The 12,273-nt window shown below is 43.1% G+C and overlaps 1 protein-coding gene across 10 annotated transcripts in view; it reads right to left on the bottom strand.

Moving 5' to 3' along the window:
• CARMIL1 (capping protein regulator and myosin 1 linker 1) overlaps window positions 1–12,273 on the bottom strand; it is a 362,886-nt gene that overhangs the window by 73,580 nt on the left and 277,033 nt on the right. For all 10 annotated transcript variants that reach the window (XM_056132249.1, XM_056132250.1, XM_056132255.1 and 7 more), the window contains exons 25-26: window positions 12,132–12,260; window positions 11,189–11,317 (exon numbers count right to left, since the gene is read on the bottom strand). In XM_056132249.1, coding sequence (XP_055988224.1) covers window positions 11,189–11,317; window positions 12,132–12,260 — 258 coding nt within the window. The remainder of the gene's footprint in view (window positions 1–11,188; window positions 11,318–12,131; window positions 12,261–12,273) is intronic.

Here is a 12,273-nt window from a genome sequence, read left to right as displayed (position 1 = left end):
GAACAGGGGCACACAATAGAACTCCAATGTATGACCAATGGCTCTGGGCTGCCCTGGGTGACTCTTAACTACTAGCTGATCCCTGGGTTGAGGCAATAACTTCACATCAGACTCTTGGCAGAGAGAGGTACCTGGGCTTCTTGCCACTTCTAGCGTTGTGCTGTGCTTGTACTTAACAGGGGTGCATTCACCTTCAGAGGGAATGGACATTGATCAAACCCTATACACCCATGCACCACACCAGAATGTTCTCTCTGGTACCAGAAAATCCAAATGATGCTTATCCCCAGAACAAATCCGATTTGAAATCTTGTGCGATTTCACAAATTACAGAAGCGCCAAATCTTGGTGCACTCTTGAAAGCGCTAGCAAAATTGCTGTAAAGAGAAAACCATAAAACTACCATCCCTTTCTACTATTTTTTTTGTAAGAGGAGTTTTATGGGGACAAAAGTCTCACTGTTGCAGCAATAAAAATAGGAAGAGTAACAAAAAATTGACAAAGCACTTTATAACCTATCAGTAACCGTCAGCACTGGTTTCTGTGAAATTGCAAAATTTTAAATTTTCTGCTCGTTTCATCCTTCCAACATCTGTAAAAATAGGTAGAGCAGCTATTCATGTAATGACTATTTTATAGCAGAAGAAAGTGAGTTCAGGGCAGTTAAGCAATTTGCCCGACAGGGATGACACTGTTATCAAGGGGGAAAGGTACCAGCATCAGTCAGACCTAAATTTTAATCCTAGCTGAGCGACTGTGGGCTGAGTGACCGATTTCTCACCCACAAAAATAGCAAATGGAGAAATTCTCGCCTCCTTGGACTACTGAAGCTAAAAGGGTGTTACATATAAAGTCGTCAGTAGGGTCTAGCACAAAATACAAATTCAGTATGTCACAGGTAGGGAGATTCATCCGATCAATGATGCTACTCAATGACATGATTCCAGTTTCTTGAAGCCAGGTGATCCCATTCTTATTCCAGGATGAACAGGGAAAAAAAGCATCACTGTGGAAATTCTAATAACATGGTCAGCCTGCTCATATATTCACACGCAAAGTACATGCATCCTTGAAAAGAAAATCTCTTGGGAGGCTGGGGGATGAACAGAAGAAATCAGCATGCGATAAAGATTTCATAGAAACAGAGAAGTGTGAAGCGTTTGCTTAAGAAGTTCCTCAAATCATTTATTTTGTCAATAGAACAGTCTCCCGATCTCTGCTTAGCACATTATTCCAAGAAAACTGCATGCAATGCAAGTAAGTTTGGTTAACACAAATTCTTTCTCTCCGTGGCATTAAAATGAATGTGTTCCAGACAGAGCAGCAATTCAACACTGCTGAGAGGGATCACGTGATAGTATCAATGCTGGGTCATTCTCAGACCCAGGCCGCTTTGGAAGGACCCCTGAGTGACTGTGCAAATCAGGACGCATCCCAGGCATCCGAGAGAGAGAGAGAGAGAGAGAGAGAGAGAGAGAGAGAGAGAGAGAGAGAGAGAGAGACGAGGGAGCGAGGTAAATTGGTGTTCAGGTTGAATGCCAGAACATTTCTATGCAATTCTGAGTAGCATGAAGTAAGCTACCTCTTCAAATCTCTGCATTCGCACCTTTAATGTCATGATAGGTTCTGTTTCTTTCTACAAATCCACCCTGCATGCTTTGACCCTTTAAAACAGTCTTTTTTTTTTTACCCTTTCTTTTTTGGGTTACACCCAGTGATGCACAGGGGTTACTCGCGGCTCTGCACTCAGGAATCACTCCTGGCAGTGCTCAGGGGACCATATGGGATGCTGGGAATCGAACCTGGGTCAGCCACGTACAAGACAAATGCCCTACTAGCTGTGCTATTGCTAGTCATTTTTAGCCTGCCTCTTGTATTCTCTTCAATTTTGCCATTAATTCTCTACCTCCCCTTGAACCCAGCATAGACCAACAATATAATGCAGCAGTTTCTTTTCTAGAAAGCCATGGTTTCCTCTGACGTGTACACCCACCCTGTAAGTGAAGGCCGATTTCAGCAGATCTATTAAATAGATGAAGACATCAGAGATTGCAGGAGGCAACGTGGTACGTTTCCCGGTGCATGAATCAATTTTTGGTGAGTCGCATCCCTTTCGGTGTGGGACCCTGCACTGGAGGATGTTTGCGGTCACTGTCACCTGAACATGTCAGTTTCTGTGACAAGCCAAAAAAAACCACCAAAGACTTCCTTAGGGTTCCAGAGGCATGCAACAGAACCCGGGTTCAGCACTTGTGATTGTGCTAAAAATCATCCAGATTTTACTTCCTGTCTTAAGCAGTGGTTTCTGAGATGGTGAGGTCACCGGTGGTGTCCGAGACAGGAGCCACTAGCCACAGTGGCCACTGAACACTGCAAATACCCAATGAAGCTGAGAAGCTGCATTTGATATTTTACTTAATTTCATTTAAAGGACAAGTGTGTATCATCAACAACACAATGGTCTAATGCTGACCTCTTAATTCTGCCAGGATCAGAGAAGGATGTTAAAATAATTCTGCTGAGGAGGTGGAGCGATAGCACAGCAGATAGGGCATTTGCCTTGCATGCAACCAACCTGGGTTCGATTCCCAGCATTCCATATGGTCCCCTGAGCACCGCCAGGGGTAATTCCTGAGTGCAGAGCTAGGAATAACCCCTGTGCATCTCAGGGTGTAACCCAAAAAGAAAAATAATAATAATTCTGCTGAGCCCAAAGTAATCTCTGAGCAGCATCACCAGGTGTGACCCAAAAGAAGGAGGAGGAGGAGGACTTACATGGTCACTTTTAGGATTTTACTTGTATTATTCATTTATTTATTTATTTATAACAAAATAGGCAGTACAACTATTGTTTCAAATTCATCAATGCTGTTATGGGACAATGGTGGAGGGTCATGGGCATCTGGTGGTGATGGTGTGCAGTAAATTTCAACATCCATACCATATACTTTAATGCTATTATAACCATATTAATGGGGGCTGGAGCAATAGTATAGCAGGTAGGGCTTGCCTTGCATGTGGCCAGCTTGGGTTCAATCCCTAGCATCCCATATGGTCCTCTGAGCACTGCCAGGAGTCATTCCTGAATTCAGAGCCAGGAGTATTCCTTGAGCATCATTGGGACTAATCCCAAATCAATAGACAAATATATGATTTAAACTAATTTTTTTTAATGAGGTAAAAAAATAAGATCAGATTTCATCTCAAGTCTATTTTTCCCAGGAACATCTTTGAAGGGTCCATACATAAAAACAAACAAAAAACTGATGCATAATGCTTGTAGAATTTTAAAATAAACTGATATTTTATATGACAGCTACACTCCCATCTTTTTTGGGAGGGGGAGGGGCAAGCCCTGATGTTACTCAGGGCTTATTCTTGGCTCTATACTCAGGGATCTTTCCTGGTAAGCTCAAGGGGCCAAACAAAAGGAGCTGGAGTTGAAACTAGGTCAGCAGCATTGAAAGGCAAGAGCCTTATCCACTTTGCTCTCTTTTTGGCCTCCTGTACTGCCCTATTATTCTGGCAAGCCAATAACCTGCTATAATTAATTATCAGTGAAAACAACTTTCTGTACTAATGCACTCTGAAATCTTTCTTTTCCTTTGGAAACTATGAAGTGTGAGAAAATTCAAAAACTCAGAAAACACTTTTGGCCAAACAAAGACAAAAAGGGCCAAAATGCCAAGCCAGGGGCTGGAGCGATAGCACAGCGGATAGGGTGTTTGCCCTGCACGCGGCCGAACCGGGTTCGATTACCAGCACCCCATAGGGTCCCCTGACCACCGCCAGGAGTGCAGAGTCAGGAGTAAAGCATTTCCGGGTGTGACCCAAAAAGAAAAAAAAAATGCCAAGCCGCAGCACTCAGGACCCATTTTTAAAGTAAATATGAAAAGTATCAGTGAAATATTTCACAGGCTAAGGCCTGAGTAAAATCAGGAATTTTCAATGCTAAAACAAGCACTAAAATTTACCAGAAGAGAAAAATTAGAGAATTATGTCAAACTGTCAAATTCCATTTATTCATATATGGCTACTCAAAGACTCCTCAATATTACCATCACAAACAAGAAAACACCAGGGGAGCTGTCATTTTCAAAATACCTACAGGGCTGGAGAGATAGCACAGAGGGTAGGGCGTTTGCCTTGCACGTGACCGACCAGGGTTTGACTACCAGCATCCCATATGGTCCCTTGAGCACCGCCAGGAGTAACTCCTGAGTGCAGAGCCAGGAGTAAGCCCTTTGCATTGCCGGGTGTGATTCAAAAAAGCAAAAAATAAATAAATAAATAAATAAAAATACCTATAGCCAGAGAGATAGGGTAACAGGTCAGGTGCTTGTATTGCGTGCGGCTTACCTGGTTCAATCCCCAGCATCAAATATTGTCCCCTGAACACATCCTAAAACCTCCCAAACAAAAACAAAACAACAGGAGGTCAATCCTGCCCCCCCCCCCCCAAAAAAACCATCATTTTCAGAGACAGAAATACTCAAAATGTACTACTTTCTTCAGGGAGCTTGCTAAGAAGGCTGGCTGGCTCCTGCCATTTTATTTTCAAAACAATAGCTTTTATTTAATTTTTTTATCTAAAAAATATTTTTATTGAATCACAGTGATATACACAGTTACAAAGTTATTCATTATTGGATTTCAGTCATAGAATTTTGTTAATTTATTTTTTATTTTTTGCTTTTTGGGGTCACACCCGGCGATGCACAGGGCTTACTCCTGGCTCTGCACTCAGCAGTTACTCCCTGTGATGCTCAGGGTACCATATGGGATGCTGGGAATCGAACTCGGGTCGGTCGCATGCAAGGCAAACGCGCTACCCACTGTGCTATCACTCCAGCCCCATCAGTCATATAATTTTCAACACCTGCCCCTTTACCAGTATACATTTCCCATTTCCAACCATCAATGGTCCTAGTTTCTCTCCTTCCCCCCACCTCTTCTCTCTTTCCTCTCTCTCTCTCTCTCTCTCTCTCTCTCTCTCTCTGTCTCTCCCGCCCATTTTTGGGTCTTATGGTTTGCAATACAGACAATGAAAGGTAATCAAGTATATCCCTATTATCCCTATTCCAACTATTATTGTCATGCTGGTCCCTTCTCTATTCTGACTGCTCTTCATCCCCACTCCCCGCCCTCCCCACACACTCCGTGGAAGTTTCCATCCACTGACCAGTCCTCCGGGACCCTTTAAACAATAGTTTCTAAAAGATGTTTGAGAGTTATTTGTGCTCAGGCAATATTTAAAATGTCTGTCTCTGACCAGGATACAGGATGATCAATATTGGAGTTGAAAGAAATTCCCTCAGTACCTACAGACTTACACATCACCAACTTTACAAATATCTAAAAGGCGTAACATACAGCAATTGAGATGGCTTGTTTAAAACAGTCAGCTAGACCAGGACACAAATCCAGGCCTGACAGCTCTATTTTTTCCAATTTACTATAATATAGGGCTGGGGCGATAGCACAGCAGGTAGAGCGTTTGCCTTGCACGCGGTCAACCAGGCTCACCCAAGTTCGATGCTACCAAGAGTATCTCGCCCGCACGGCAAAGCCTGGCGAGCTGCCTGTGACGTATTCGATATGCCAAATACAGTAACAACAAGTCTCACAATGGAGACGTCACTGGGCCCGCTTGAGCAAATCAATGAACAACAGGAGGACAGTGCTACTTAATGTAAAATGACTACTATCAAATAATCATGTCACTTTAGCAGTTATAACATTAATTTTAGAGAATTTGAAAATTTTCTTTTTTGTATTTTATTACTTAAATTATTTTTCTTACATGTTTTTTGGTTTTTGGATTGCCTACCATAAATGACAATTATTTGCAGCTATGAATGTGAAGAGAGAAATAACTGGATAGTGAAAAAGAAGGACACTGAAAAAAATTGATTATCAATTCAAAGCAGGTATGAGGATGTTGTTTCTGATACCAGCAATAATGTTATTCATCACAACAGCTACTGACTGAGTTTTGAATTCTGCAAAGAATTCCTAATAAAGAGCAACTAAATCTGAATTACAGGCTCTGGTCCCTCTGCTGCCCTGGAAAAGAAAAAAAAAAAAAACTCACTTTTAACCAGGAAAATCTAATACTAGCAGAAAAACATATATGGGACCATAAGAAATGGAATAGAGATAGTAGCAAAAATTCTATTTTTCCTGCCTGATTTGAAAAGAAAGAGAGAAGGCTGAATAAACAGCTAAATGTTTCAGTCACATCCTGCTGTTCAGGGGGCTCCTCCCAGCTCTGTGCTAAGGGCGGTCCTGGAGATGCTCTGGAGACCACACAGTGCCAGGTATTAAACTCAGGTCAGTTGCACAGAAGGCAAGCACCTTAACCCCCAACTATGGCTCCAGCCCCAGAAGAGGAATACTCTTTATTTATTTATTTGTTTGTTTGTTTATTTATTTATTTATTTTGCTTTTTGGGTCACACCCGGCGATTCTCAGGGGAGCTCCAGCCCCGAAAGAGGAATACTCTTTCTTTCTTTCTTTCTTTTTTCCTTTCTTTCTTTCTTTCTTTCTTTCTTTCTTTCTTTCTTTCTTTCTTTCGCTTTTTGGGTTACACCCGGCAATTCTCAGGGTTTACTCCTGGCCCTGCACTCAGGAATTACTGCTGGCAGTGCTCGGGGGACCATATGGGATGTTGATAATCGAACCCCCGTTGGCTGCGTGCAAGGCAAACGCCCTACTCAGTGTACTATCGCTCCAGCCCCGGGAATACTCTTGTCAGGTAAACTAGAGGCAAGCAGAAGAGAGGCTGAATCCTTCTAGTTTAAGGAAATGATGGAAAGCCCCATGGCTATCCAGTTCGAGGAGAGGAACAGGCCTAATGAACAAGCCACATTTCATTACGACGTGGTGATGAAGCTCTTGTTCTGATTCATGGCAGATGTTCCCGTGAGGGAAAAGAAACTTAAACTGAGAAGGAAGGAGAGGCCTTAAAGCCTGCCAGGAAGCAGAAACCTCACAGGTCATTCAGGAGCTTTTCTCTCCTTGTCACTGACAGGCAGTGACAAGGAAAGAAAAGCCTGTCATGTCACTTGCAAATAAGGAAGCTGTGATGAATGGAGAACAGGATGACACTGACAAGGGGTCAGAGGTCAGCGCCCACAACTCTGGGCAAGGTTTGTTCACAGAAAAATAGCTGGGGCTGAGCTACCTTTATAGAACTGCAGGCTTTAAAAAACTCATGCGGGAGCTGGAGTGATAGCACAGCGGGTAGTGCATTTGCCTTGCACGCGGCTGACCCGGGTTCGATTCCCAGCATCCCATATGGTCTCCCGAGTACCGCCAGGAATAATTCCTGAGTGCATGAGCCAGGAGTAACCCCTGTGCATCGCCAGGTGTGACCCAAAAAGAGAAGAAAAAATTCATGTGTGTTTTACTTCGGGTCCTTGCCTCAGAGCCTCTCCCTGGCCAGGGCTGGTGATAGCTAATTCCAACCACTGGTGACGGAGAAGGAAATGGGCACTCAGGGGACTAGGGAACACTGTGCGTTAGGAGAGTTGATGACAGTAACAGTGGGAAGTTGACAGGGAAGCTCCTAGTGCAACGCTAGAAATGTTTGACAGGCCAGACAGTTCTTAGCATGCGAGGATTTCATACAAAAGAAAAGGAAAAACTAGCAAAGACACAGACATGAAATTTACAAACAAAATACAAGTGAAAAATAAAATTATTTGCTGCATTTCTGGTTATTAGAGAACTCCAAAAGACACTGCGATGTGCTGGAACCCATTACACGACAAATATTAATAAGCCAACAGGTGTGCGGGTTAATAATGTTTGGGGCTGAAGAGATAGTACAAGAAGAAAAGAGATAAGGAGTTTGTCCTGCATGCGGCTGATGTGGCTCAAACCTCTGGTGCCACACCTGGTTCTCTGAGCACTGCCAGGGATCACTCCTGAGATAAGAGCTGGAAAAAGCACCTGAACACTTCTGAGTATGGCCAATGCTTCTCCCCACTCCCTCCAAAAGGTTAATATACTCAGGTCAAGTGAGGATGTGGCAAAACAAGCAAGTGCTTTGCCACCAGAGAATAGCTGGCAGATAAATGTGAAGCCCACGGCAGAGTCTGGCAAACTCCCCGTGGCGTACCCAATATGCCAAATACCAGTAACAATGATGGGTCTCATTCTCCTAAAGAGCCTTGAATATAATCTCAGGGCTAGGATGAAGGAGACGTTATTGGGGCCTGCTCGAGGCAATCAACGATTAACAGGACGATTTGTGATTTGTGATTTGTGAAATGTGAAGCCTGGAGGTATGCGTGCAGTTTGATCTAGTGATGAGTTAATGTTGGCATTTACTGGACCAGCAAAAAAGCAAGTAAACTATACTTGTTATAAGACAAGAGAAAACGGCCATTGGTCTCTGTCCCCAGTTCCTGGCACAGAACTCCTGAAACCTGACAGTGGACTGAGCAGGAAGAACCAGCTAGGGACACCTTCCACTCTACTCAAGGCAGGAACCCCCATCCCTGACGAAGCTCCTGAAATCCTTGCAATTTCCGGGGTGGCACCAGTGCCTTCCGATTGACTGAGGTGACTCTGCCTGGGATTCTAGATAGTCACTAGAAAGAATAAGTTCTGATTCGAAGTTTGGAATTTTCAACCCAATTTTCTTCCAATTTCTTGAGGCTGGAGAAGGACCGAAAATGGAGCTATTTATTGATCACTCCTACCTGAAGAAGTCGCCGTGAAACACCCAAAGTGTAGAGATTGAACTTGGGCGGCTGCATGTCAGGCCAGTGTCATACCACTGGGCTACCTCTCTAGCCCCAGTTATAGGCATTTTGGTTTATTTATTTTTGGGGGCTTGGGGTCACAGCCAGTGGTGCTCAGGGGCTATTCCCAGCTCTGTGTTCAGAAGTGATCCTTGGTGGTGCTCGAAGGAACATATGTGGGGCTAGATTCAAACCAGGGAAAGTGGGGTGTAAGGCAAACACGAAAATCCTAGAACTTTCTTCAGATCCCATTTTATCAAGAGTTTTGTTCGTTCGTCTGATTTTTTGTTTGGGGGCCACACCAAGCAGTGCTCGGAGCTTACTCCTGTGCTCAGGGATTAGTCCTGGTGGTGTTGGGATGAAAGGGAGGACTGTGTGCAAGACAACCACCCTAACCCTCTGTACTATCTCTCTGGACCCTTGCTAAGTCTTTTTAAGGCATGCTCATAAACAGGCTGATCGAAAATTATGAACTTTCTGAATGTGAAATTACTCTAGTGCTTCAATAAATTACCCTTAGAGAAAGCGAGTTTAAGGTTACACTATGCGCTTCAATTTCAGACGTCAGACTTTCTTCTTTCAGACACTTGACAAAGATATGCATGCCTCGTAACCTCATTCTAAATTATTTTAGTGAACCTGCAACCAGGTCTTTGCCAGGACCCTTATCTGTTCACCTCATAGCAAACTCTCTATAGAAGCAGCATCTACATAGCTTCCAGTCTCTAAATCACATACCATAATATCCTAATAAAACATAGTTTTTTTCTAAAGCAGACTTCACTTTGAAATTATCATTCTCTAATCACTGGCAGCCCATTTTAAATTAAGCTCATTCAAAAATTTACCATCAAGGGGCTGGAGCGATAGCCCGGTGGGTAGGGCTTTTGCCTGGTATGTGGCGGAGCCCAGTTTGATTTCCAGCATCCCATATAGTCCCCTGAGCACCGCCAGGAGTAATTCCTGAGTGTATGAGCCAGGAGAAACCCCTGAGCATCACTGGATGTGACCCAAAAGGCAAATAAAAAAAAAAGTTACCATCAAAAGTAAAATGAATTTGACACATTATATAAGCAGTTCTTTTAAGAGTATGCATGCAGGAGAGAGAGAGAGAGAGAGAGAGAGAGAGAGAGAGAGAGAGAGAGAGAGAGAGAGAGAGAGAGAGAGAAAAGTGCCTGCCATAGAGCCATAGAGGCAGGCTGGGGGAGTGGGGGTGGAAGGAGGGAAACTGGGGTCACTGGTTGAAGGAAATGGACAATGGTGGAGGGATAGACGTTGGATCATTGTACGACTGAACAGCTTTCTAACTGTGTATCTCATGGTCACTCGACTAAAAAAAGAGTTCCCAAGAACAGATGACTGGTTAAAGAAACTTTGGTACATCTACACAATGGAGTACTATGTAGCTGTTAGAAAAGATGAAGTCATGAAATTTACATACAAGTGGTACTACATGGAAAGTATTATGCTAAGTGAAATGAGTCTGAAAGAGAAGGATAGACATAAAAAGATTGCATTCATCTGGGGGACATAAAGTAACAAAATAGGAGATTAATACCCAAGAATAGCCGAGATCAGTACCAGGAGGATTACTCCATGGCCTAGAGGCCAGCTGGGCATTCTAGGGGAAAGGGCAGCTCAGATAGAGAAGGGAGCACCAAATAAAGGGTGTTGGGAGGATCCTCCCAGGATGGGAGATGCATGTTGAAAGTAGACTATGGACCGAACATGATTGCCACTCAATGCCTCTTTAGCAGACCACAACACCCAAAAGGAGAGAGAAAACAAAAGGGAATGCCCTGCCACAGAGGCAGGGTGGGATGGGGGGATGGGGGGTGGGAGGGATACTGGGATCCATGGTGGTGGAAAATGGGCACTGGTGGAGGGATGGGTATTTGATCATTGTATAATCGAAACCCAAGCACAAAAATCTGTAAGTCTACAACTGGTAGACTTACACCTCATGGTGTTTCACTAATAAAAATAAAAAAAAAAAAGAAATTAAGCATACAATGGCTATTATGTGAAAAAAAAAAGAGTTCTTTTAATTTTTATAAATTAAGATAAAGACTTGCATGGCCGACCGAGTTCGATTCCTCTGCCCGAGTTCGATTCCTCCGCCCCTCTCGGAGAGCCCAGCAAGCTACCGAGAGTATTCGATATGCCAGACACAGTAACAACAAAGTCTCCAATGGAGACGATACTGGGCCCGCTCGAGCAAATCGACGATCAACGGGAGGGCCTTTACCTTACCTTACCTAAGATAAAGACTATTTTTACTACTATCCCTATTTTTACTATCAAATCCATTGATCAGATATAGGTAGTCCTGATGCCCATCTCTATCTATAAATTAGATCATAATGATAGAATTGTAGTTGCACATTGCTAAACCATAACGATTTTATTTCCCCTAAATGACAGAAGCCACATACCTTGAGTTGTTCATCTACAACTCTGGTAACTTCTCCAGCCATGGATTCCAGAGTCTCCTGAATTGGATTGAATGACAAGCTACCCGCTCCTGCCCAAGACGCACCAACATGGTACAAATTTGGTAACAACTGAAAGAAAAAAAAATGAAAATAACCTCTATAATTAAATACATAAACAAGCAGCAAAGTCATCATAGAGTTAATAAAAATGGGGGAAGAGTTATTATTAGGAATGGTCCATGCTTGGTCAAAGATCCTTCAGATAGATTAGTAACCTCAGGCCCAAAAATGTAGGCCGGAACTGGACTCTCAGTGATGAACTCAACAGAGCATGATTCCTCTTAATTTGACAGATTTCTTTTCAAAATAACCAAGGGGGAGTTTTGTGATCTCAGCTTGGTGGAAGGATGATTTTTATTTATTTATTATTATTATGATTGGGTGTTTGGTTTTTTTTTTTGGTTTTTTTGGGGTTTTTTTTTTTTGCTTTTTGCGTCTCACTCAGCGATGCACAAGGGTTACGCCTGGTTCATGCACTCAGGAATTACTCCTAGCCGTGCTTGGGGGACCATATGGGATGCTGGGAATCGAACCCGGGTCGGGCCGCGTGCAAGGCAAACACCCTACCCGCTGAGCTATCACTCCAGCCCCAGGATGATTTGTAAATGAATCACTACTTATCTAAACGTCAATACCTCTCAGATATTCAGAACTGGCTACGTCATAAAATCATATCAGCTCCCTGGTTTCTAGTCTACATTTTGATTATTGATCATTAGCATGGACTCAGAAAGGAGGTGAAAATTAATTCCTTTTTCTTGGTTCACCTGTTAGTAACCTTAGAGTTGGGCAGAAAGGTAAAGAAAGCTGGAACTGATTTCCAATTTGAATTTTTAAAAATCTTTTCATGCTATAACCTCAGGCCACTTGCAGTGAAACTTACCGTTTTAGAGTTCTTAGCATCTCGCATGAGCCTTTCTGCTGATTTTAAATCTTCCTGAACAGTTTCACCCACACAATTTCGTAAAGAGTTGAGATGATCTTGTACCTTCACACATATTCTGTCAATCATCTGCTCCACACCA

The sequence above is a fragment of the Sorex fumeus genome, unplaced genomic scaffold (genome assembly GCF_029834395.1).
Source record: "Sorex fumeus unplaced genomic scaffold, SorFum_2.1 ptg000094l, whole genome shotgun sequence".
In the NCBI taxonomy this organism is placed as follows: Eukaryota; Metazoa; Chordata; class Mammalia; order Eulipotyphla; family Soricidae; genus Sorex; species Sorex fumeus.
This window is presented reverse-complemented; position numbering and strand designations above follow the sequence as displayed.